The sequence below is a fragment of the Lutzomyia longipalpis genome, chromosome 1 (assembly GCF_024334085.1).
Source record: "Lutzomyia longipalpis isolate SR_M1_2022 chromosome 1, ASM2433408v1".
Lineage (NCBI taxonomy): Eukaryota > Metazoa > Arthropoda > Insecta > Diptera > Psychodidae > Lutzomyia > Lutzomyia longipalpis.
In genome coordinates this window covers 17,342,648-17,369,686 of record NC_074707.1, presented here as the reverse complement: position 1 = coordinate 17,369,686, position 27,039 = coordinate 17,342,648, and the positions used below count along the sequence as shown (strand labels likewise).

At 34.6% G+C, this 27,039-nt stretch overlaps 3 protein-coding genes and 1 long non-coding RNA gene across 13 annotated transcripts in view; 3 read left to right on the top strand and 1 right to left on the bottom strand.

Annotated features, from left to right (window-relative positions):
- The window catches only part of LOC129794339 (protein groucho), a 106,319-nt gene extending 83,577 nt beyond the window's left edge, over window positions 1–22,742 (top strand). The window contains exons 6-17 of one of the 10 annotated variants that reach the window (XM_055835154.1): window positions 3,271–3,408; window positions 7,014–7,046; window positions 17,285–17,488; window positions 17,559–17,660; window positions 18,076–18,132; window positions 18,444–18,638; window positions 18,726–18,979; window positions 19,056–19,305; window positions 19,383–19,641; window positions 20,482–20,646; window positions 20,745–20,944; window positions 21,016–22,742. In XM_055835154.1, the coding sequence (XP_055691129.1) occupies window positions 3,271–3,408; window positions 7,014–7,046; window positions 17,285–17,488; window positions 17,559–17,660; window positions 18,076–18,132; window positions 18,444–18,638; window positions 18,726–18,979; window positions 19,056–19,305; window positions 19,383–19,641; window positions 20,482–20,646; window positions 20,745–20,944; window positions 21,016–21,123 (1,965 nt within the window). In that variant the 3' untranslated portion in view covers window positions 21,124–22,742. Of the gene's footprint in view, window positions 1–3,270; window positions 3,409–7,013; window positions 7,047–17,284; window positions 17,489–17,558; window positions 17,667–18,075; window positions 18,133–18,440; window positions 18,639–18,725; window positions 18,980–19,055; window positions 19,306–19,382; window positions 19,642–20,481; window positions 20,647–20,744; window positions 20,945–21,015 lie in introns of all 10 variants that reach the window. The other 9 variants (XM_055835153.1, XM_055835149.1, XM_055835143.1 and 6 more) reach the window with 9 other exon arrangements.
- LOC129794728 (uncharacterized) lies at window positions 4,213–6,526 on the bottom strand. Its single transcript, XR_008751071.1, has 3 exons — window positions 5,202–6,526; window positions 4,936–5,079; window positions 4,213–4,843 (listed from the first exon to the last, which is right to left on the bottom strand). It is a non-coding gene; the product is annotated as an uncharacterized LOC129794728 (long non-coding RNA).
- Window positions 11,077–27,039, top strand: part of LOC129794187 (poly(A) RNA polymerase gld-2 homolog B-like) — a 255,708-nt gene continuing 239,745 nt past the window's right edge. The window contains exon 1 of the mRNA XM_055834860.1: window positions 11,077–11,086. The gene's annotated coding sequence lies outside the window, so the exon portion shown is untranslated. The remainder of the gene's footprint in view (window positions 11,087–27,039) is intronic.
- Window positions 25,302–26,421, top strand: LOC129794629 (Kruppel-like factor 3). Its single transcript, XM_055835426.1, has one exon. It carries the CDS (start codon window positions 25,432–25,434, stop codon window positions 26,203–26,205), a length of 774 nt encoding a protein of 257 aa, XP_055691401.1. The 5' UTR covers window positions 25,302–25,431; the 3' UTR covers window positions 26,206–26,421.

The following is a 27,039-nucleotide window of genomic DNA, read 5'->3' as shown; positions in this document are numbered from 1 at the left end:
TGAGCTGAAGGGATTAATAGATTGAACCGAATTCTTATGGAGAAATCAATGCAGCTGAATAAATCAATTTTCTTTCATGATCAAGTTCTTTAATTAAATTTTAAAATAACTCTACTCAAATGCATACGGTATTTGAAACACCTGAATAGATATGTGTAGGACGTGTAGAAGCTCCAATTGGGATGACCAGAGTCATCAGGGTAATTAATAAATTGTTAATTAGAGCAAATGGAGAAGAAGTGATTTATTGGTAAATTGCTTCAATGTGTTTCCAATGAAAGCAAACTATCAGAATGAGATTGGTTTATAATAATGATCTGTATTGCAGTACCTACCCGCTCGATCTTTAGGCTATATATATATAGATAATCTGTATTCAATTAAATATTAACGTTTGTGTTTTAGTGTTTGGAAGTATAAATTATGATTAAAATAGTATTGACAATATACCGCAAATTAATAATTGTCTCTCGTAAATAATTTGATTTAATTTAGTCAGTTGAAAATTCCAAATTAAATTTTCATGTGGAAAATTCAAGCAAAAGTATCAGTGAAATTTTGTGAATGATATACTATGTATGTAGGTATTCTATATGGTATGAAAATTGTGAATTGAAGAGCGCAATAATGGTGTTTTATTGACACCACGAGGTTTTATCGTGTGGATACCCGAGGTGTTGGAGGGAGGGTTCTACCCCCTAGGGATGGAGTGTAAATTTTGTGGCATGATTAAACTAACCCATCATCATAGTCATTATCATCCCAACGCTCACATTTTGGTCTCTATATATATTTCACCATTGCACACTCACATACATAATACAGAAGAGCATTTTCATGCCACCCCCCCAATCCAAACCTCCCATTGACTGATACTGTGATTGTGATGTCACATTAAATTCACGGATGGGAAGTGATTTTGGCGCCAGCCAATAATGTGGCATGTGAAATAATATGTGATTAAATAATTTGTCTCATATTAATTAATGACACAAATGAAAAGTTTGATATGCTATACACTTTCCAAACTTAATGGGGTTATTTATGGCTATATACAGTGGCATGGTACGGAGGTTTCCGTTGATAACCATATATGTATGTACGTTCAGTTATATGAATTTTCCAAAAACAATAAATTGATACCAATTTTCCACAATCACATTTAATGAGGCACAAACATGAGTGGAATTTGGTGCAATATTTTGTAATTTCATTCACATTTTGATTTTGATGTTTAAACATTAAACTGTTTGCTATTTTCATGTCTTTTTTAATGTGCTTCCAATATAAATGGCTCATTCAACTTTTTTTTGGTGGTACTTTAGTTAATTTGTTTAACAACTACACTATATTAAAACACTTCGTACGTTGTGTGCAAATAAATGAGCACGTTGGATGGAATTTTTATTATATATATTTTTGAACTTAAGTCTCTTAACTACATACAAAAAATTGTAAAAAAATAAATATTTATAAAAAGATTATGCTATGGGTGACACAATGAAAATAATGCAGAATTAACTTAATTAAATTGTAAAGTAATGTTCTAAAATAATTTAAAAATCAATAAATCTCTTTTATAACAATACACCTGACCTCAATAATAAACAGCGATTGCAACAACACTGTAAAAAAAAGTTGATTTATTTTTGTACTATATTGTAGCGTGCAAAAATTGACATACTAACTGGTGAAAGGGCAAATATACATATAAAAATGCAAAGATAAATATATATAACTGCAAAGATAAAAATTAAATATAGCATGGATGGAACAGTATAAAGCGAAAGAACGGTAAGTAAAACTTACGGGCTGTGATTCTTTCTTTGTCAGTGAAATGTGAAATTGACGGAAAATTGAGGATGGGAAAATTTTGAGGAAGGCTTTCTCGCGCACCGAATCACAGCCAACGCGCAGATAATTTGTGAGAAGCCTTAATCGTGGGCGTTGGCTGTGATTCGGTACGCGAGAAAGCCTTCCTCAAAATTTTCCCATCCTCAATTTTCCGTCAATTTCACATTTCACTGACAAAGAAAGAATCACAGCCCGTAAGTTTTACTTACCGTTCTTTCGCTTTATACTGTTCCATCCATGCTATATTTAATTTTTATCTTTGCAGTTATATATATTTATCTTTGCATTTTTATATGTATATATAATGTATATATCTATGCATTTATATATATTTTATTTTATTTTATATGTATATATATAAAACGCCCCGCTTCGCGGGGCGTTGGACTTATGCAACTCAAGATATGACATGTAAACTTTAAAACGCGATATCTCCGGAACGGCTACATAGATTTTCTTCATTTTTGGCATGGTGATAGATATTATAGTCAACTATAATATATCAAAAAATGAAGCAATTCTATAAAGCCGTGCTCGAGATATTCATCGAAAACTCATCGAAAATTTTGTTTTCGATTTTAGCGCCACTTGCGGTCATTTTTTGAACTTGCGATGTTTCGAGCAGTTGTAGAGCTCGTTAATATCTTTCATTTGAGCCCAGGTTGATCAAAATCGGTCAAGCCGTTCTCGAGTTATGGCCGATTTTCGATGAAAAATTGTGAAGGCCATATTGGCTAAACGGCTTGGCCGATTTTCGAAAATGAGGTATCGTTGGAAAGGTCTTGATGGCCCCTATAACATATCGAAATTTCAGAGTTCTACCTATAATAGGAGCTGAGATATAGCGAAAACAAAATTTGACAGTTATTCAAAATGGCGGACGGGGGGGTGGGGGGTTGGATTTGACTTCATAATCGGATTTCTTTCACCCAATATATTAACTTTGCCGTTGACCGCAAGTCTCTATCTATTACCGTTTTCGCGCAAATTAGCGTTATACTCCGGCCGGCCGGCCGGCCGGCCGGAAAGATTTTTGGCGCCACCGTTTTTTGGAATGTGGGGACTCTAATTCGTGCTTATCCCAAGTTTGAGCCCGATCTGACGACTTTGCATTTTTGAGTGTACACAGAAGCTGTGCTTCTTTTAAGAAAGAATCACAGCTAAAAAGGGCAATTGGAGTGTGAAATAGATATGCAAATGAAAATAAATGATAAAATAGTGAGTGAAGCCACATTTTAACGCCTCCTCTACTCATACCCACAAGTGATTATTCGACTCCTCTGTGGGTTATACATTTTATATTCATTTGGAAGGATTCCAGACCCTCCCTCATTTTTTTTTGTCCGTTCCCATTTTATGTCTCACTGTATTCCAACAAAGACTTATGTATCTCTTGTCATTCTTTTTTTTTTGCAGACGGAAATAGTGAAGCGCCTAAATGCCCTAATTAATCAACTGCTACCGTTTCTGGCGCAAGAACACCAACAGCAGGTCATCCAAGCGGTGGAGAGGGCCAAACAAATTACCGTGCCTGAGCTGAATGCAATAATTGGGGTAAGTGGCGGGCCCTTCTGTGGGACGCCAGTGTTATGTGGTGTGGCTATACCACTTTAACTTACGGGGGAGGGTTTTTCCAACCACACCAACACTTTTTCCCTTTTAAGACACCACCATAAGCTCTCTATGTACATAAACTTTTTCTCTGACCTTTTTTCTCTCTTTCCTCTCTTCACTCTCCTCTCGGTCTTGAGGGATACGATGGGTCCAGAGGGGGATGAAAATGTCACAATGTGACTATATAGTACATATAATACAATATATACCTACAGAAAAGAGATGGAAAGCACCAACTTAGTAACGTCTAGTCTGTGTACTTTTGTATCTTTCTTCTCATACACTTTTTCTTGCCTTCAACTCCTACCACTCAAGTGTGGGTTGGGAGAAAAATTCTATTTCAACATTCTTTTCTTTCCCAAACAACCCCTCTCCTCTGTTGAACAAAAACCCTCCGTCACCCAAACCCCGCGCAGAACGTCGGTGGGTGCCCCCTTAGACGAGAGAGAAAAGAAGGTAAAAGAGGAAAAATTCTTTGTTGTAAAAGTCTCTGCAATTTGTGTAATGCTATGGGGTGGGTTTGGGGGATGAAAATGGCATGAAATACATTAAATGGCTAAGGAGTAAATTTCACCCTCACATAGGAGGGTGAATGTGGGGTGCGGTGCAGAAAAAAAAGTTCTCAAGAACGCAAGAAGACAGAAGGAGATGGAGAGAGAAAAAAGGCACAGAATGATGGAAGGTGGTGAATGGAGGGTTGAGATTTACCTCCTTGATAATAAATTTATTATGTACACACTGTAATTCAGATTTTAGTTATCATTACTAAAACTGGCACTGACTGGACTTTAGTAGAGAATTTTAGTAAAGAAATTTTTACTAAAATTTTAGTAGTTGCTCAAAACGAAAAATTTTAGTTCTCTCAACAGAATATTTAGTTATGATTATTAAAATGTTTTACGTCTGTATACTACTAAAGTTTAGGAATGCCAGCAGAGGTTTGAGTGAACATAACTATCAATTATAAATTCTTGGATTACTAAAATTTAGCTATGCCAACTGGAAATCTAGTTTTTTTTTACTAAAATATTTAAAAAATGGATTTTCATAAAAAAATCTTTTTTTTTTATTTCACTTTAATTCATAATAATTACATAGGCAGGTATACTTAAATTTTAATTTACATTTAGAAGACATTTTGTTAAAAAATATAGTCATTTAAACTAGGTACATCAATCATAACTTTTAATTACATAAAACAATTTTTAAAAATTGGATGTCTTTTATACCCCGTTTTATTGAAAGAAAAGCCAATGTGTCCGGTGAAGTTGGGCAATTTTGTGTAAGTGTCCACATCATTCAGCATCATTTTTTTCCAAAATTCCCCTCTTCATGGAATCGAGAAAGTACTGCTTTTTATGTCAGTTGATGAAATCTGTTAAATAAGTTACATTATAATTAATTTTCTGAATTGTCTGATGTAATAAATTTTTAACACATAGTATATTTTATGAAAAATATATTTACCTTTAAACTTCATTTCTCGCGAATTGATTTCCTCTATCCTATATTAATCAACATTTGCGATCAGCAGACTTTATCCAGGTACTGATAGAAGGGCTTCATTGAGAATTAGACCAATTTTCCTTTTGTTTATTGTAGACTGATAAACTGGAAGGTAGTAAAATCAGAGAATTAGTTTTGAATAAAGGTTGATAATTTTAAACAGATTTATTGTTGCAAATAATTTGATAAAATAAATGGGAATATAAATCATACAAAAAATACAGTACCTTTTCATGTTTGTCCTTTTTCTTCAATCGAATATTCCACAATTTGATTATGGGATCTTGGGCTACATGCGCTCGTTCGGTGAAATCTGTTAAATTTGAACAAGAATTAATATTTTGGGTTTTAGAAATTGATAAATTTTTGGATCTAATCAATTTCATGACAAATGTACATAAGGACTTATTTACCTTTAAATTTTTAATTTTCGTTATTGGATTTCCTTTATCCTGTTTCAATTATTAATGGGGATCAGAAGACAATCAAAGTACAGACAGGATGGCTTCGATGAGAATAAGATCCATGTTATCTCTCCTATTTATTCTATGTAGTTTGATTTACTGCAAGATAGTAAAATCATATAATTAGTTGGTTGAATTTAAAGTTAATAACTTTATTTATTGCAAATCAATTCGTAATATAAAGTATTCTTAATCATTAAAATTATACAATACCTTGTCATGTTTATCATTTTTTTTAACAAACGGCTTTTCCACAATTTTCACTCTCAAAACTACTATAAAAATGTATTAATTTTACTTTTCACATATCTCATTGATTGAAGACAAAATATTTTGCGTACTTTCGATGGAAAATTTCACAAAGAACTGAATATTGTGAAATACTTAAGAGGGTGCTGAGGAGAAAAATTTGTGTGTGGGTAAGAAAGGGTGAGAAAAAATGAGGCCTCCGGTATATGTGTTGGATATGTGCCACAAAGAAATCTTCTGCGTGCATTTTTTTCGAGACCCCGGCACCCTAATAAAACAATAAAAATGGTATGAGCTGAACATCTTGCATTGGAACAAAGACAATATGTAAAATACGTTACGTTGCTAATATTTTCGCAAATTAACTTGATCAGAAATAATTACTATCAAATGATATAGAGGAAATAAAAATTCTAATTTTTTGCTAAAAATTTAATTGGTTTAAAAATGTGTCAATTTAGTGATATCAACTAAATTTTTGATTGGCATGGCTAAACTTTAGTAAAAGAAGAAAATATTATTGTAGTCATTAATCCTAAAATTCTAGTTGACATAACTAAAGAATTTTAGTACTTATGTCTTTACTGGAAACTTTAGTAAAGAATTTGACTAAATTGCCTACTAAAGTTTAGTAAAAGAGCAATAAAACTAAAAATTTTAGTTACCTTCACTAAAAAATTCAGAGCCAAATAAAATTTTAGTAAAGATGACAAAAGACTTTAGTGATTCCAGGCAACATAACTAAAATTTTCTGTTATAATTACTAAAAATTTTAGTAAATATTTCATTACTACAGACTTTAGTAGCAGTTTACTAAAAAAATGAATTACAGTGCACTCACACAATTTCCTTATTTTAATCACGTTTCATTCTTTTTTATTAGACTTTTTTCCCGTCCCTTTGGTACAATTTCTTCTTTTTAATATTTTCCGATTTTCTTGTTTTGGGTTTTTCTCGGTTTTTTTCGTTGCTGTGTTATTGTTGATATTACCATAGAAAAAGTCATGATATATTTTGCAGATTTATCTTAATTATTTATCACTGAAAATTAATTTTGTCCTCATAGTTGATAGGTGTGAATTAATTTAATTTGATTGCTTTTCACTTTATTAGAAAGCTTGCTTCATTTTATTTTATTATATTACCTATATATACAATATTTCCTTCCACATCCATTTTGATTTTTTATCTGCAAGTTTTTTTTTCTTTTTTCTTTTGCATTTTTTGTGTGTGGAAAGACAGATAAAAATTATCAAGAAAAATTTTCCAAAGAGTGTGTTTTGTTGTATTAAAATCGCGGTTCTTCTTTCTTTGTAATTTTTGCAGCAGCAGCATCAACAGGGACTTCAGCAACTTATCGTAAGTTCGATTTCTTTTTCAAAAACAAAAAAGTCAAAAATTTGTTAAATGTTTCATCAGAATCTGTTTAATCATTTTTTTGTTGCTCAAAAAAAATCTTCATTTATCATTTTCGCAATAATGCAATTCAATAAATCACAATTTTGCAAATTATTTGCAAATTAATTCCATTTATAGTGCTATCAATAAATAACATATTAAAACGTGTTTTATTTTCTCATTAATGTGTCTGTCTTTTATATACATATTTATGTTATTCAAAAGCTGTATTATGTGTTGTCTCTCTAAAGTGTCGCATTTATTGTATTTCGACAGCGTGAATTTTTGATTAACCTCTCGGTCATTTGTGGCACAAATAATGTTGTAAAAATAATTGAAATTTCACACTAATAGAGAAGGAATCAAATTAAATTAACTTGTGTAGTTGAATTTGCAATTAAATTAAGCCATCATAATCATACCATTCATTTGGTTTTTGTTTCCGAACTGATATTGTGGTTTTCTGGTATTTCTACTCGTATGGAATACCAAATAATTCCTTTAAATTCATATTGAAATTTTCAATGAAAATTTCCATTAGTTAGAACAAATTTAATTTTAGGGTAAAACATCAAAAAGTATTTTTTTACTTTTAAAATTTTTGTTTTCTTCATTTAAAATATTCCCTTTATAAAATTATCACAATAAAAATTTAGTAGAGAAAGGCCCAAATCTGACCTCAAAAAATTGAACAATCCAACGATTTAGAGTTTAGGTTCGATTCTGTCAAAAATCTTTTCTATTAAAAAAATATTTATTATTGTTTTATTTCTATAAAATAAAAGATTTTTGTCACATTCAACCCCCTGGTAGACTTCTGATAAAGAAAGACTTACTATGAAAATAAAATCGAATTATTTTTAAATATTAAAGAAATGTTATATAAATGTACATATATTGGATTGTCCTATAAAGTTCCAGATTTTATCGACAAGTCAATATAAAATTTCAAGGAGTAACTTAAAACCATCCTCCTTTATCTTCTCAAAGACACTTTATTAGAAATTATATTTTTGTATTATTTCAAAATTTATACTCGCATGTAGTAGTATTATATTTCTAATCATTTATAATCACCCCATTCTACGGTAAATTTTAAGTATTTCTGTAGAAAATAGAAAATTGCAGCTGTTAATGGCATGTTTGTGCATTAGAATTAAATTGATTTTGTCATCACAAGAACCATACATAGTGCTTTGTTTTGTGTTAATGAACAAATCGCAAATGTACAGAGAACGCCGTATTACGTATCATTTGGGGTTTTATAGTTAGAATACAACGCATGGGGGCTAGCTAATACACTTTATTGATAATGATTTATCAAATGGATTAAAATCAGGTGTATGTGTGTGTGCACTGTATGGTTATTTCATATTAATATCAATGCATCCATGAGGGGTTGAAAACCACAATTTCATAGCAATTGAAGCGTTAGGTTTGGGATACAATTTGAATTAGTCTATTATAATTGCTCTTGTGCCAATTGAAAATGATCCCTTCTGTGCAAATGCTCTTGGGGCGAATGAAATGGGAAGGGGGGAGGAAAAGCAGTGGTCTGATGATAATTTGCGGTGAAAATGGTGAATGAAAATCAACGGATTCAATTTGACAATATTTATACATAAATATCTCTATCTCTCGTACTCAAATTGCTTCCAAAATGATATCATCAAAACACACCAAAAATTAGCTAGAACGAGGAATAAGTTATTTGGCATTTAAAGCGTCCGAATTGTATGTTTTTCCCGTTTTGCCAAATTGGCAAATAGCAACCGGAAGATGGTCAAAATAGTATCTACTTATATCTGTGCGCGCTTTATTGAAGGGGATCCCCTATTGTATAATATAATTGTATATATGAGATTGAAGGAAAAACGAGGGTTGTATTTTGTGCCATAAATGGGGTGAGATACGAGAATTCCGTTATTTAATTCACCCCTAAATGAATATTGTGTGCTATATTATTTGATGGTTTTAGCCCTCTATTCAATCCACTTATTCTCCACATGATATTTTTCATGCCTGTCAATTTTCCACCCTCTTGTATATTTTCATATTCATCTCCACATAAACCATCATCCCCTTCGTTAACTTTGATAAAATATTATATTTTCCTTACACATAATTCTGGTTTAAGGCTTTGCTATAATTCGTATTTCTTTATCATAAGGGGAATGGTTTTTATACACAAAATTTTTTTTGTTGCTAAAATGATCAATACTGATCTATGCGGAATAATTGGCGATGATTTCACCCCATATTTTGTAAAGAATTTCCTATGTATTTTTATATACCATGTCGATAATTAATTTTCACTCTCAATTCCCAATGATTTTCCTGTGTACATTCACCCTCCTTGTGTTAATACAATTTATCCCCTCGTTATTGATTGTAATCTCTCACCATTTATTTTCACCCTTAGGGCAAATATGAGAGCTATGGAGGAATAAACATTCTCTCCAGTACAGGGGGGTATAGCTAATTGTGTGACTTTTCTTCTCACTCTCTGCATTGTATGTGGGGTGGTATGGGATTGCAACATCTGTCCCAATTGTTGTTGAAATTTTGTGGTAAATTCGAAATTTTGCCCTCATATCGTGACTTTTCCCAAAATACCATTTTCATTACATTTGTTCCTCCATACAAGCAGACAAAAAAAGCGATATGTGGGGAGTGTTTTTGCAACACAACGATGAAATATTCAAAATTGTATGTGCGGTAATTTTACTTCTGAAAATTTCTGAACTTATCCCTCTTGTAAATGTTGTGTAACCATTTTGTCGTGTTTAGATGAGTGAAAATGTTTGCTGTGTATACTTGCATCAATTTAAGTAAATCCATGTCAATTTTCCACACAGTCATCATGGTGGGAAATGAAACAGTTTCCACTTGTGCTTTACCACTGACAGCTCTTTTCCTCCTCCGTGTGCATTCTATTGGTTCTCACAGAGTTGCAAATGTTGCAGATTTGAGATTAAATTGACGAGTTTTAGGAAAAAGAAGAAAAGGTGTAATATAGAGAGTCCAAGGATTGATGGTTCTGAAGTTTTTTTTTTTTTTTCATTGTTCAATTTCAATTAAACATAAAGGAAAACTATTCCACTTGTTTTCGTTTCTCCCAACAACTCAGATTGGATCTCATTCTCTCTCACTCCGTGGATAAATTGCAATCTCCTGTGTTGCAAATTTTCTCCATCCAATGGCATATGACTCCTGGATTGTAGGAAAACAGAATAACGGGGACGAACGACAACACAAGAGCTGTGGTGGGTGAAATGTTCCCTCTCGGGGATTTTGAGTGGGATACATATGGGGTGTGGGTTTTTCGGGGTTCTCCCTCAACATTGGGCGAGACAGGGTGAAATTTGGCAGTTGGAGGGTATCTCAGTATTCACCATACTTCGACAAATCCCTCGTGGCGGAACAATAAAATTGTTGTGTTGCTGCTGCTGTCGCATATTAGCAACAACCCTCCGCACTTTCCGCCATGCGACGTCAAAATGGGGTGGGTTTATTCAAGCGCGTTATTCAACTCCACTAAGGGGGATGAAGGGAGAGAGTGAGATTCTGTGAGCTGCACAATCCAATTTCAGCTAGAGCAACACAGAAGCCAGCGGCTCAATAGACCCACTCAGCATGCAAGAATATTGTATGTATGCTATGTTGGAAAATTTTCGGGATACGCTGTATACAGCCAGCTCTCACTTTTGGATTGTCGCTGGATTGTGTATACATCGTATATGTACATATATTGTAGGGTGAGTTGCTTTTGCCGGTCGCCAACATTATTTACTGTATTATGTCGGTCGGGGGTTCTTTCCACCGTGCTACCATGACGAATAGATTAGGGGTTGTTTAGTGTGTTGTGTGAGCTTGACTCGTTGAACATTTGGCAAGATTACAATTTAGTTATACACTCCAGCATAGGAAGAGAAAAAGAGTGTGTGTATGGCTCTTTTCCAGGGGTTACACTGCACATCATGGTGGCTGCGATCAAGAGGGTGAGAGGGATGGGATATGTATGTGATGAACAATAAAGCAGGAAAATGCCAAATCTACGTGTGAGGGGTGGAAAGAATTTTTCCATCCAGAGAATTGAATGCTGTGATTTCTTGTTATTTGACTCTGGTGGCGGATGATGATGGTGGTGGTGCCATGAAGGGGAGGAAATTGCAAATGAAAATAAAAGGGGGATGTAAATGATTCTCTTCCATCATTCCGTAATTAGCGTAAATTGCTGCAAAATGTAGAAATGCTTGAGATGACGAACAAGGGTTTGAAAAAAATCCACTCTGCTGTTTATTTTCCAAATTAGCCCTTTTTACCCCGTTTGTGTATTTACACAGCAATTTAAATAATAATTCCCCGGATTATTTATTGAGATAAAAAAACTGTAAAGTGTAGGTTATATTTAGTGATTCATAATAACTTTTATTTAAAAATTCGCATGACTTATTACTTGGGTTATATTTCCCAAAAGGGTTGCTGTTTAATTTGCATTTTGATACAATTTAAAAGTGGACAGGAAAAATAAATTAGAGACATTGCATGGTAAATGGATTTTTTTCAAAACATATTTTATCTTTTTGAATAACTTTTTTTTATATTTATTTTAAAATTTTAAAATAAATTAGAAGGAAAAGGAATTTTAAATTTCCTCATATTTTTTTACATTGTCAAAAAAATCCCCCAAGCTAGTGAAGCGTAAAAATTGTCTGAAATTGAATTGATGCTATCAAACTACACCACATACAGTCAATTTAGACTCCATGTACAATTTACATATAGTGTGTAAAAAAAATTCATCAATTGAGCACCAATATCAGATCTCAGTAACGATATTTAATTTAAAATATAACCCCCATGGGTCCCCAGTACCATTTAGAGGGAAGGGGGGTTGTACTTTGCGGTGTGTTGTGCAAATGATGGGGATGAGGGTGGTAGTGGGTTTTGTATGGTTTGGTGCGTGAATGAATGATGGGGTATGATTGTGGTGATGCTGCTGCCAGTTTCGCTGTTATTATTATTATTATGCGCGAAATTAAAACCCCAACCACGAAATTCGCTTTATTCGGCATCGGCAAACCACACTCACTCTATATGGGTACATTTTGTTCCCCAAACTTAGCTATATGTACATACAATACCTTGCCTCTTGTATAATTTGGTTTTTGCGCCCACCAGAGAACCCCGCCACCCTCCCCACACTCATTCCCACTGCCCCCAATCCAACAATAAACCCCATCAACCATTGAAAACAATTTCTCCCCAATTCTACTGCCCACACCCTAACATTGCATGAACACACAAAACATTTGTGCAGATACACAAATAATATCCGCATATATATCCCCACATATAGCACATATATGCATATATGTATGATGGGAGTGAATTTAAAACAATCCCCATTGAGTGTTGAGTGGGTGGTATTTTTGATTCAATGTACATTGTGCCTTTATGGGGATGGTATGTGGTGTGGAGAGAAACTTTTTTGAGCGAGAGAGTGGGGTAGTAATTGCTATATACAGTCCTGGTATACTGTGTGTGGGGGGGGGGGTTAAGTGAATGAACTATAAACAGTGTGAAACACATCGCATGTACATACATTTATTTTCGCATAATGAAGTCCCCCCAATTATTCGCGTCATTTATTGGAAATTAATTAATTCACACCATATTATGGCAATTTTCAAATCCAGTTTTGTGGTGTACATTTTAATGCTATACACACGCTCTATACATTTTACCAACTTTTGGGGTATCAGGGGTGGGGGATGGGACACAAAATACCAAAACAGTTGGGGTATTGCTATATCCACCAACCCCCGGTGTACGCTATAATTTGTTTCAGATTGTTTCGGGGGTGCGAAATGAATTTCAATTGCCATTTTGGGTGGGATTTACACATAACACCACACGCACTTTTTAAGGGATGGTTTTTCAGTGCCACACATACACGCGGGGGTGTATTTACTGCACACAAACCCTCTACTGCCTATATGTATGTATCCTCCCGTAGGGGCGCGTGTTGTTGGCCAAATTGATGGATAGGGTGAAATTTCTGTTTGTTTACTATTCAAATTAAATTTAACTGCTTTTTTTGTTCTGTCTCACGCGTCACATAAATTCTATATACCTACCTATATAATATATTGGAGTATGTATTGTATACGTTATTCATTTTTTTTTGTATTTCCTCTTTTTAATTTTCAATTTAGCTTATAAAATTGATATGAAAGACAGCTAATTTATACATTTTTCATGATCAATTTATACTGTGGGGTGTCCACTGGAGTGTCAGTATCCTTTCCAGGGGGTGTTTTAGATCAATATTTTATTTGTCTTTAATTTGAAAATTAAGGACGGATATACATTTTTTAAAGGGATAGTTTCAAATTCAAATAATTATTATAAGAATAATTTTTTCCCAAAAACCGAAAATTCTAAATTCTAATGAATGTTTGGCCATTATACGAAAATTCAGGAAAATTTTCAAATTATTTGTTTATTTGTTTGAAAATTGATTCAAAAATCGTTCAAAAGAGTCTTCAAATTTCCATAATAACTGAACCATCAATTTCAAAGCAAAGAAATACTATGATAAAAGGAACGTTTCTAGAATTCCTAGAGCTAAATTTTCTCTAACCATTAGGTTTACAAGGATAAGTTTAAAGTAGCTCTTCAATTTAAATCTAATAATTCTTATCATTAAATCTTCTCTGAGATTTCTGGTATGAATTTGTCGCTGTTATAATTTCCTCCTATTATATTTTCATCCCTTAATTTCTCAGTCTTACTTTGTATCCCATACACACTGTAATTTATCGTCTCTACAAGCAAAAAGGACATCTGTTTCCTCTCCAACTCCCTTCAATCAGATGCCACTTTAAAAAGAAAAAAAAACGTGTGATGAGAAAATTTTCTATGGGGTTTTAGGAGTTCTCAAACATAATATCGGTGATTGACTTCAAAGAGCGCGTGTTGTTCATTGTGGAAGAAAAGAAGAAAGACCTACCCCATTTAGAGATCTTTCATCAAAAACCTACCCTTCAATTGAAATTTATGCTCACATTCACATATATTTTAATTGAAGAGGGGTTCTCTCTGAGCTTTCCTGCATCTGTTTTTTTTTCTTGTTCTTCCTCTCAATCTACCCCTCAACAAGGGATATTTTAAGTATCAAAATCTGGATAAATTTGTTAAACGATTTTCTACCATCTTTCCCGCGTTCTTTCACGAATAAATCAACTATGATGCTGTGAAATGCAGCGTGTGATGCTTTTTTCAGGGGTAGTATTCCCGCATTTTCTGCCTCTTGTTACAAGTTTTGGGGGCATAAAATATCCGCATGTATACACAATATGTATATAGCTATACTGCGATAGAGAGAAAGAGAAATTTATATAGACATAGTACATTTGATTTAGCACTCAATTTACACCCCTCATGAATTTATTATACGGCATTTCCTCCCTCCAAATTTCACAGCAAAACCCACCCCTCATCCTTGTGCCATGTGAGAGTGTAACACATATTTTCTCTTCAATACCATCCCCCCATCCCTATACCCAACTTCTGGGCAATTTATCTCCACTGAATGGTATTCAGGGCTACGCTATGTAGACTCCCCAATTTTTTTGTATTCTACCTCAGTGGGGAAAAATATTGAGACAATGTTCAGATAATTGATACAATATCACGCGAGGTTTTTTTTTTAGTTGTTGTCCCCATGTCGCGCCCCCTCACAAATGACGTGTGACAATAAATAAAATTAAATTTTTAATCAAATTGCTATCGATTGTGTCACATTTTCGGACTACCAAACTTCCCTTCTGCCTTCCTACCACACCATTTGGCCAAAATCCCGCGTGCTTCTATGACAAAAAAATAGCCATTGAATTTATAAATTCATTCCTCTCTCGAGGATGCAACACATGTATATATGTGACAGGAAAAAAATATATGTGTGTGGTACATAAAACACTCCATTACTGAATAAATTACCCACTGATGCGTCCCACTGTTGCACTCCAGTGTCGAGTGTTTTCACCCCCTTGTTGCCCCCTCGATTGCATATTCTGGAAGCCGGAGGGTGATAATAGCCTAACTAACGTGAAATAGTGTGGCGAATTGGGTGTTTTTCCCTCACTAAAACACCCCTGTACCAAACCCATCCACCCACATTGCTCCACATATTGCGATAGTCTCCGCTCTGTCCTCCACCCCCTCCCCCAATGTGTTCATATTGCATTAAATGTATGTCCATGCTGAGAGTGGAATTTGCGGGGGGGGGGAGTGGGTGGGTGGAGTATGAGGTACAATGGGTGGGTGGTTTTCGGTGTAAACCGCATTGTTATTCAGCTGTGTGCTCATATGTAAATTGGGATGTGGTTTACACACATTTCAATAAATTGCTACAAGGCTGATTCCCCACATTTTCCTCACACGAAGCACCATTGCTAACTTACAATATCCCATCTGCAGTGCACACATGCCATCTCGACCTAACCATATTCTCTACTCTGATCCAACCAGAGGTCATCCTCATGAATTGCTCAATGTAATTAAATTTAATTAAAACAAAATCTTTTCAATTAAACCCATTTTGAATATATTTTCCGTTGAGATTGAACTCATATAGAATTTATTTCATGATTTTTAAAATGAAATTGAAAGGAGTTTATTCATTTCTGTGCGAGAAAATCCCTCATTTGAGGAAACAATTGAATTTTTGTACAGAATCAGAAACACCAAAGAGGATTTTTCATTTGAGTGAGACATAAAAATTTGGTAAAGATTTCTCCAAAACTATAAAAAAAATAACGTTGATATTGTAATATTGTCTCTTTCAATGCATGAAACATTTGCGCTGATGCTTCATTGGGGAATTTTCCCCCAAAAAATTATTTGGTTAATTCAACATTATTAAGCTTGAATTAAAAATATTAAAATCCAGTAATTTTTTAAATATTACCAGCAGAATAACGAAAAAGGCAAACCTGAAGAAATGAAGGAAATCAAATGAAAATCATCAGGTCCATTGTTGACGGGGTTTTCCTCTTGAATTTCCCAATTCCAATCTTTTAGCTGAAACGTGTTTTCTCAAATTGAGAAATTACGCCTTGATCCCACTTTTCCTTTGTCGCTTCCCCCCTATGTGTCTGTGTGTGAGATAAATGGTGACAATAAGGGTGGAAATGTGCCATTTTCAGGGGCGTGGGGTCATGGAAGATGAGAACAAAAATATATTCGTGCAAAACCAATGGTCAGGAAAAGGAAGAGAACGAGAAAGATCTTCAACACTGAATAAAAAAAGGGGTGTTTTTTGCCGAATGAAGAAGAAAGAGTCTGAAAAAAAGAGAGGGTGATTTTTATCACAATTTCCACTCTGATTTAACCCCCAAACATACCAAATGTTTGATGGGGGGAAGGAGGGAGGTAGGGCAACAAAAGACCCGAGAAGAATATTTAGGGGTTGAAGGACAAAATGTCTCTGAAATTTTATTAACAATTTCCCTTGTGTCGTTGTCGACTTCTTCACCAATTTTTATGGGCCACCCCCCTGAGAGGAGAATCTATTGAGGAGGGAAACAACACAATTGATTACAATCGAAAATCTCCCTCACAGAGCCGTGTAAAAGGCATTTCTTCACCCCCTCATTCAGACCCATTTTCCGGATTCTTTGGCAAGAAGGTATAAATGGGTGTTTGCACTCGTTTGGGATTCATCATGGATGAGATCGAGTGGGATTTTGGGCGGGAATGTGTACATAAATTGAGCACCCTTAATCTACCCTCAAAAGATTAATTCCTGGGGTTGCATTACAAATCATACATCAATGATTTTCAACCCTTTTTGCCGTCATGTCGCCCCATTTTGTTTCTTTCATTTTATACCCATTCTTGCATCACATATCATGACTTTTCTTTTTAATTTTGACATCTCAGTTTTCTTTTATTTAGTAGCAAGTTTTATTTAATATTTTCTTGTTTAAATAATGTCCATTAAATTGCAGAAAAACTCAGAAAATGCATCATATTGTTTGTAGAATGCATGATTGTTTGCTTCTAGCTAAAAATTTCTTTATCTTGATCATTTTTCTCTTGAAATTTCAATGAAATTCAATGAAATTTTTTTTATGAAAGAAAAGCTTTTCACAAATAAAATACTAATAAATTTTTTCTCTCTTTTCCAGCAACAAATTCATGCTCAGCAACTGCCCGGCGCCCCACCACAGCCAATTCCATCACTTGGAGCAGCTCTTGCTGGACCTTTGGGAGCCTTTGGGGGCCCCATTGGACTACCCCATGGTGGTCCCCAGGGACTACTCAAGGCACCACAGGATCTTCACAGGGAGGACATTAAAGTTCCACTTGGACCTGCTGCTGAAGAGCGTTTGGTTTGTATTTAAAAATTAACATTTATAAGATTTTCAAAAATAATTATTTGTAATTTATAAATATTTGCAGAGAAATTCGGTATCACCTGGCGAGAGGGAGAAATATCGCCCACGAACACCCCTAGATATGGAAGGTGAAGCAAAAAGGCGAAAGGAAGAAAAACTAACACACGTAAGTGTAAGAAAACTTTTTTTTCCTATGAGAAAGGAGATTTTATTGAAAAGGAAAAAATAAATAAATTGTTTAGTGAGATAATTTAATTTTCGGGCGGTTTCTCTTTGTGTTTAAAATGGTGTAAAAAATGAAAAATAAAGGAAATATAAGGGGTAGATCAAGTCAGTGCCATCGCTTCAAGTTTATATAATTGATGAAAATTTTAATTTTATTTAAGAAATCCTTGATGTTTCTCCTGAAATTCTTTTGATTTTTATGATTTTATTTTTACTTTCATTCAATACTCTCCTGATTTATTTTTTCAATTCCAATTTCCCAAATTTTTAACTGATAATTTGAGATTTTTTTCTTTTATTTTTAAACTTTCATTTTATTTGATTTTGGGTTTTCTTTCTTCTTATTATTTTTCCAGGAGAGTGATGGTGAAAAAAGCGATCAGGATTTAGTTGTGGACGTCGCTAATGAAAGGGTGAGTTATCGTCTACCAAAAAAAAAAAACTCAACACTCAGCACAGAAAATGCCACATAAAACAAACAATAAAGAAAAAGAAATAATATTTGTCTGCAAAAAATAGAGATTAATAATGTTGCATTAATAAAATAATGAAGCACATGAAGAGTTTTAAACTGTCCAAGTTTCACGTTTTAGTTATTTTTTGATTTTTTTTATTTCAATATTTCCGCCCGAAAATTAAAATTATCAACACAATTTTGAAGTAAAAAAAGTTTTTAATGTTTTAGAAGAATTCTTTGTGAAAATAATTAATTCTTTTTAAGCAGGAATCTCCTTCCCCTCGGCCAAATGGTGATCATGCCTCCATAGAATCGAGAGATCGCGATCGTGACAGTATTGGATTAAATGGTGATCGTCCAGATAAAGCTGGAAGTAGTTCAAAACCATCAAGTCAGGAGCGTCCACCATCGAGATCAGGTTCAAGTTCATCGCGTTCAACGCCAAATCTTAAAACAAAGGACGTAAGTTTGATTTGATCCTCAATTTCCTTAAAAAGATCTTCATTTTATTTTTAAAGAGTTTATTAACTTAAAAAAAATAAATTGCAGCTCGACAAACCAGGTACACCCGGTGGTAAGGCGAGATCAACAACGCCCAATGCTGCCGTAGCTGGAACACCTAAATCCAATGTCCCACCCGCACCGGCTGGTTATCCACCGTCGCCATATCAGAGGCCAGCGGATCCGTATCAGCGTCCACCTCCGGATCCAGCATATGGACGCCCACCGATGCCCTTTGATCCCCATGGTCATGTGCGGACAAATGGAATTCCCATTCCTGGAGCCATTACCGGAGGCAAACCGTAAGTTTCTCTTTTTCAACCCTTTACTGGGATTTAATTTAAATTCTAACTGGTAAATTTTTTATCTGGAAAATAGAGCCTACTCCTTCCACATGAATGGCGAAGGAACCCTCCAACCTGTACCCTTTCCCGCGGATGCTCTCGTTGGATCCGGAATCCCACGACATGCCCGACAGATCAATACGCTCTCTCACGGTGAAGTAGTTTGCGCCGTGACGATCTCAAATCCCACCAAATATGTGTACACAGGCGGAAAAGGATGCGTCAAGGTGTGGGATATTTCCCAGCCGGGTAGTAAAACCCCAGTTAGTCAGTTAGATTGCCTGGTAAGTGTCTCTGATTCTGCACTGCAGCTCTCTTCTCCAGATTCTCTTCACGCCTCAATATTTTTTCATTATTGTAGCAAAGGGACAATTACATTCGTTCAGTGAAACTTCTTCCCGATGGACGAACGCTAATTGTTGGTGGTGAAGCATCTAATCTGTCTATTTGGGATCTTGCGAGTCCAACACCGCGAATTAAAGCGGAACTCACATCAGCAGCACCCGCGTGCTATGCCCTCGCCATCAGTCCCGACTCCAAAGTGTGCTTCTCCTGCTGCAGTGATGGCAATATTGCCGTTTGGGATCTTCACAATCAGACACTTGTACGGCAGTTCCAAGGTAAGGATAAACATTTGATTGTTAGGAATTCTTTGGAAAAGCGTTCAGGAAAATGGAGATGAAAAATCTTAATTTTTCATGAAAATTTGCCTCTCAAATGATGGATTTTTCCTATTTTAATCTGGGTTAGAATTTTTGGAATCTCGAGGAATTATCTTACCTATTATTTTTAGTTAATTTTGAGTCAACGGTTAAGTCGATATAACCGTTTGAAATGACCTAAATTTTCGAAAACTTATTTTTTTTAATTTAAAAAATTCCATCCCGATGCTACTCTTATTCAATACTTTAATTAAATTACTAAAGCAACGCAACTTTGGCAAATAGCCGCAAGAGGCACTACAGTCAAAGCAAAATTTGTCTAATTTTAGGGGCTTTGTGAAAATCGATCATATCTTTGCTTCTTTTTATCCGATTTTAATTAAAATGGACTCAAATGAAAGCTCTTGAAAATCTCTGTCTTTGTCTGGGAAATATGATTAACAAATAAAAACAGTAATTCAAGAAAATGCATCTTGTTGTTTTTGAAATATTTCGATTTAAATATTTTAAAAATGGAAATTATTGACCTTAGCACCTCTTGTGGTCATTTCTCGAAGCTCCAATGGTATAGACATTTAGAAAGTTTTTTAAAATTTTTCATTTACGCTTAATTTAAACAAAATTGACTTTATAAAATCGTAGATAGAACAGTTTAGACGGCCATTACTCCAAATCTATATTTTTTTCGATTATTAATAAATTTAAAAGGATCTTTCCAAGGGCTAACAAGCTGATACAAAAATGATAATAAAATCCCAAAGAATTAAATTTTAACGAGAAATTCAATTGAATTTCCAGGACATACCGATGGAGCGTCATGTATCGATATCAGCCCAGATGGTTGCCGATTGTGGACTGGAGGCCTGGATAATACGGTACGATCGTGGGATTTACGGGAGGGGCGACAGCTACAGCAGCATGATTTCAGTTCGCAAATCTTCTCACTTGGCTACTGTCCCACAGGTAAGATCCTTCAGCCCTTTTAGCCGTGATTCTTTCTTCAATTTCCTTCACCTTCATGCATTTTTATGTTAAATTTAAATAAAAATTCCTTCTTGTAGGAGAATGGCTGGCAGTTGGTATGGAGAATTCCCACGTGGAGGTTCTTCATGCGACAAAAACAGACAAATATCAACTTCACCTGCACGAAAGTTGCGTTCTATCGCTGAGATTTGCAACGTGTGGCAAATGGTTTGTCTCCACAGGAAAGGACAATCTTCTCAATGCATGGCGTACGCCATATGGAGCGAGTATATTCCAGGTGAGAGATTTATCTTGATTTAAAAGATTTTTTTTGCAATTCTTAAGTTTTATTCTTTCTTTTTTTTATAGTCGAAAGAAACATCTTCAGTTCTTAGCTGCGATATTTCGACAGATGATAAGTACATTGTAACAGGATCAGGAGATAAGAAGGCAACAGTTTATGAAGTTATTTATTAAAGAAAAAAGCTAAGAGAAGAAGAAAACCCAAAAAAAATACCTTGACAAAGTGTGCAAAGAAATTTTATTTCTTACCCCACACAATGAAGACTGACTTAAGATGAGACGAAATGGCGGGGACACCGAAGAAGAGATTCATCCTTTGGTAAGGAATGTAAAAAAAAAGAAATGTGACACGAGAGATGAAGAAAATCTCGTAAGAAAAATTGTAGAATATATTTGACGTTAAATATTCTTGAGAGAAAAGAAGCAAAGGCTCTGTTCCCAAGATCAATGTTTAATGTTTGACTTTAATATTTTCTTGATTGTCTTTTGTGTACGTTCTTCCGTTGAATTGATGTATTTTTATATTTTTTACATCTAAATGTAATTTGAAAATGAATAAGAACCAGTGCTTGCTAGAAGAGCTTTGATTGGCGGATAAATTCGGACAAAGCATTCTCATTGGCTGCTTCACTTGTATACGTCACAACCAGGCGGAGCTTGGGTGAAAGGTTGATTTGAAAAGAGTACAAGTACATATTTTTCTATTCCTGAACTTTTTCTTTTAAATGTTCTAAAGAGTTTTTCTTTATGACTTTCATGATTCAGAAAATCCCTAAAAAAATTTCTTCCTTTTTTCCTTCAAAATTAAGGTCAAAATATAATCATTGACGTTGGGAAGGATCTTTAATTTAACAAAAAAAAAATGAGAGAAAAAAAGAAAAAAATATGCTCTATGTGTATGTAATTTTGAGAAAATGATTTAAAAACTTAAGAACTCTAATGGTAAACGCAGTGGAAATAAAAGTGAGAATGAAAGAATTTGTATAATTTTAAAGTAAAAAAACTATTTACATAAAGTAATGTGAATTTAATGCACATGTGATAAATCCACAAATTAATAGCACATTCGTACAAGTTTAAATGGAAATAAATTAAATGAAAAGCAAGAAGAAGAAAATATATTTAAAAATGATCTTTTAGATATAGAGCCAGGTCAGTGAAAATTTGAATTTTCCTTCCTAAGAAAAAACAAGCTTATATATATATCACATGGAAGGATAAATTGAAAGAGAAGAAAAATTACGAATGGAAAAGCTTGCGCGAGGAGAAAAGAAAATCTAAATGTAAAAGAAATTTAATTTAAAAATGAATTGATGCTAAAATAGGATTTAAAAATAAAAAGAAAAGATTTAGATTGTAAAGGTAATGTGAAAGAATACATTATATTATTGTAATGTCGCACACGTAATCACTAATAAGTAAATGTAATTAAATTGACGTTCGCAGCAGAGTGTCGTGTAAAAAAAAAACAATGCGTTTTTGGCTAAATTTCCAAGGACAACGTCACACAGAAGTGACTTGAAGAAAAAAAATTAAAATTATCATTTCCCACATTTTCTCTCTATCTATCTTTAGGAAGAAATCATTATCCTTCAGCAAACCATTAATTTTTTTTAATTAAAAAAAAGGAAAACGCAGCTTAAACATTTTAATGATGGAGTTTAATTTTTTAGATGGAGCCAGAAAACCACGGAAAAGTCGTGGAAATTGCAGAGAATTTTAAAAATAAATAGAGTTTAGAAAATTAAGAAAAAAAAGAATATGAAGAAACTCACTATATTGTATTACAGAAATTAGAAAAGATTTTAAGGAATTAAAAAAAAAGATATAAATAGTAAAGTATTGGATAAGTCGATAAGAGTAAGAGAATATTCTTTTTAAATGTACAATATAACATAATAACAATTAAATTGCAAAAGAAAAAAGTTGTGTGTTTAATTTATTTTGTTGTGTTGGAATTTGAAAGGTCGTTCATCTAAGCCTTTCTTCATTTTTCAGGTCTTAAAGTTGAAGCCCTAACCATAGCTTTTCTTAAAAAAAAAACGCGTTTGAAAAAAAGTAAACTCGAGTGAAAGATTCGATGAAACCGCGTTTTTTTTTAGAAAAGCTATGGTTAGAGCTTAAAGATTAATTCTTTTACAAAAATGAAATTCTCGAACGAAAGTGGACAACGTAACAGAAACAGTAGGAAAAGTGCCTAAGATTCCCAAAACACAAAGGACAATGTTCCATCTGAAAGGGTAAGTTGATTCCATAGAAGAAGAGACCAACTCCCTATACAATTATACTTTTTCTTTTATTATTATAGATCCTTCACGCAAAAAGATCTAAATGGGCTCAAGATTTGGGTAAGGAAAAGTATCATAAAGGTAAACCTTATATAATTTATAGAAACATTTTTCATATATAATGAATTTTCACATAAAAACCATTTCAAGAATACATTATCAAAAGCATTTTGAAAATGTTTTCTTAATACTTTCAAGCATCTCGTGAAAAAAATAAGCTCGGCAAAAAGGGCGATGGTTGCAATATTTCTTACAGAGGACATTATTTTCATCGAAATCAGTGGGAGAAATTCAAAAATAAGATAGTGTTCAGGAAAAAAGTGAAGAAGCAAGCATGCCGCGAAGTCTATTAGATTTGAATTGGGAAAAATTTGAGGGTCAACGACCTCGACAATAATTTAAGAAATTTTCAAGTTCAATGTCATGGAAAAAAAGTTGTATTCCCATTGGGAGAAATATTCAATGTAGAAATTCTTTTTTACTTTCACTTTCAATTTGGAGTTCACCAAATTCGAATGTTTCAAAGAAGAGTTTTTTCTGTGAATTTTCTTTTATTCTCATCAATTGAGAATCGTTAAAGGTACGAATTAGAGGAAAGGAGAGAGATTCTGCCTAAAGTGGGATTATATTTCATTATGTTTTATCTACTATCATGGAAGATAAAAATTATCATACAGATAGTACAGATAGCATAATTTTGAAATTTTTTAAATAAAAATCGAGGGCTAAACAAGAAAAAGGTCGTTCGGATGCGGAACAGACTTACGACCTTTTTCTTGTTTAGCCCTTTGAAATATTTAGCTTTAGGAAAAAGACATCCTTAATCTCAAATGTATAATTCGTTACAAGTTGTTCCGTTCCGAACTAGGCAACAATCTGTTACATCCAGACAATAGTGGTTCATAAAGAGTTTACTCATTTGTAAAATCACCAAGAACGCAAAGTATACGCACAACTCGTATTTGATGAGATGCATGATGTCGGAGAGAAATCATACGGAAGGCGAGTTTTTGAAGACCACTCACCTAAAGCCACGCAAGTCCTAGTTTTTATGTTAGTATCCTTAGATCTCAAATGGAAGCTCCCTGTTAGATATTTTCGTATTTGTAAAGTGGATCACTTTCAAAAAAACGCCTTCTCGAAAAAGCTGTTTAGGAAGTAATGGATGTTGGAGTAAGCATCATTGGATGGAACCCCGGATAATTTTTCTTCAATGAAAGAACTTAGTGGTGAAGGTGTAAAAGGATCGAGAGAAATATCAATTCAGTGTCCAAGACAGAGAAAACAAAACTCATCTTATTTCCGTCTATCCTGATCCGGTTCACATGCTGAATTTGGCAAGATATCTTTTTAGGGAAAACCTAATGGAAAATGGAGATGGCAAAAAAATTAGTTTCAAGTATGTTGAAAATCTTTTTGAGCGGCAGAGAAATTAAGGAGCTTATCTTACAGAAAAACTGTATTATGATGTGCCCGAAGATTATGAACCATATTCCTATCTTTTAACACAGGAGTATAGTTCATAATCTTCGGGAGCGTCGATTAGAAGTTTCATTTTAAAGAATCTTCGAAAAAAAAAACATTTTTTTAAAATCAATAATTCAATTTATTAATGATTTCACCAAAATTTCCCAATAAAATTAATTACAATTTGAGCCTGAAGAGAGCCAATGATATGGCCACTGTTACGCAGATTATGATAAAAAAGCGCCTAATCACCGGAAGTTTGTGTGCATCTGGTTTTTCTTTATGTTGGCAACGGCAAAGAGACAGCAGACGCAGGCTTCTGGAGCTGAGCGAGTGATCATTAATGAATTTTCGTCACTCTTTCCACAAACCCTCTCTCCATTCACACCAGAAATGCAAAATGATTTTTTTTGTATTCTCTGATAATTTCCATGGACTGCCGATAAATTTGTCTGCCGAATGGTTTAGAAGTGCAGGGAAGGAGGAGTGGAGAAATTCGATCCTCGCAATCACTGTGAAATGGAACAGAGATGTGACTGGCAATTCATTGTGTGCTCCCTCAATCCCTGTCGTGGATCGCGCAGATTTGGAGAGATCATCGAGAGAGTGAGTGATTTTTTTTCTATTCACTTTTGGGATCAACTGACGATGTCTGGAAATCACTCTGTGAGTGTGGCTTCTGGACAGATAAGTTGCCATCGCATTGCTGTATTGGACGTTGAACAGCATGGACATGGAGGATTTCTTCGTGACGGGCTTCCATCAGTTCTACACGGAATTTCAGGATGTTCCCCCATCGGAGGATGAGGATTTGGGCATGTGGGATGATCCACTCTTCACTCCCATTTCCTACTCACCTCCGCAAACAACCCTACCTGCCCAGGTGCCCGAAGAGACGACGACCTACCTCACTCTGGAGTCCACCGTTCAGACTCATCAGGATATCTTCAGCTCCTGGGGTAGTGGTGACACCTGTCGCTTTGATTGGGAATTGAATCTGGAGCAACTTCTCATGGAGGACTCCTCACCACTGGAAACACTGCCCGAGAAGACTCCCCTCTGTTCTGATTCGTGCAATCTCTTCCTCAAAGAAAGTTCAGAAAATCTCAAACTGGCCACTGCAACACGGCAGGAAGTGAAGCTCTTCCCATGCACTTTTGCCACCTGCGGAAAATCCTACGCAAAAGCAGCTCACCTGAAAGCCCATCTACGGCGGCACATGGGCGACAAACCCTACGCCTGTGTCTGGCCCAACTGTTCTTGGCGCTTCTCACGCTCAGATGAGCTTGCGCGCCACAAGAGGAGCCATTCAGGTGTGAAACCCTACCACTGTGACTACTGCACCAAATCCTTCGCACGAAGTGATCACCTGGCCAAGCACAGGCGTGTGCACGAACGGAAGATCCTCTCTGGGAAGGTGAAAGGAGTCTGGAGGGCACTACCACCTGCTAAACCCGGTAGGAAGCCCAAAAAACAACCCCCGGAAAATATCTTCCTGTGATCCTGTGACCCTCGGCGTGTCAGTGATTTTTTAAGTTTTAATTTTAATTTTTGAAAGTGAAATAAAATCAATAAAATTGATCGGATAATTTGTGTTTTATGCAGGAGTTTTGAGGACTATGTAGACAGGGAATGATTCTTGATTGTTAGAAAGAAGCACAACAGCTTTCTTTTGAAATATTTATCCCTGTGGGTGAGATGGGTGAGATATGAACCAGAAGCCCAATGGAAGATTTGTTTTCTGAACACAAAAAGGTAAATTTCAAAATGGCCGCCAACTTTTTCCAATATGGCGGATTTATATCCTTTATTTAGTGTTGTTTAATTGATGCAAATCGCTTTTTTCAATCGCCTCAGAATTAAAATCTATTTAATATTTTGTGATAAATTCTACATCTGTGTATAGTGATGATCGTCGAAAGAAAACTTGGAAAAATATTTTCTTTTGAGAAAAAATTAAGATCAAACTTTTGAGGTAGAATCCTCGATCCTCCAAGTGTTATTAGAGTGATCCTTTGTCTCAAAATGGCGGGAGATCATGACGGCCATATTGAAAAATGTCGAAATACGCATAGAAAAGGTCTAAAATCAGTTTTCCACGATATTTTTGCTTCTAGAGCATCCATAGAGTTGAAATTTTCAAAAGAAAACCAATTAAAAACTCTTTCTTTCAATATGAGTTAAGAATGCAAAGAAGTTTATCCGCAGTTTATCCTGCAAGAGGCAAAAATCACAAAAGTGACGTCATTTTTTTGTATTTTTGCGTAATATTTTTTTTTCATGTCTTTTTCATTCCTGCTGAAAAATTGATAAGAATCTTTGGCGATTTTTTAAA

Coding starts and splice junctions, on each gene's coding strand:
- LOC129794629 (XM_055835426.1), top strand. CDS start 25,432: ATGGACATGGAGGATTTCTTCGTGACGGGCTTCCATCAGTTCTACACG.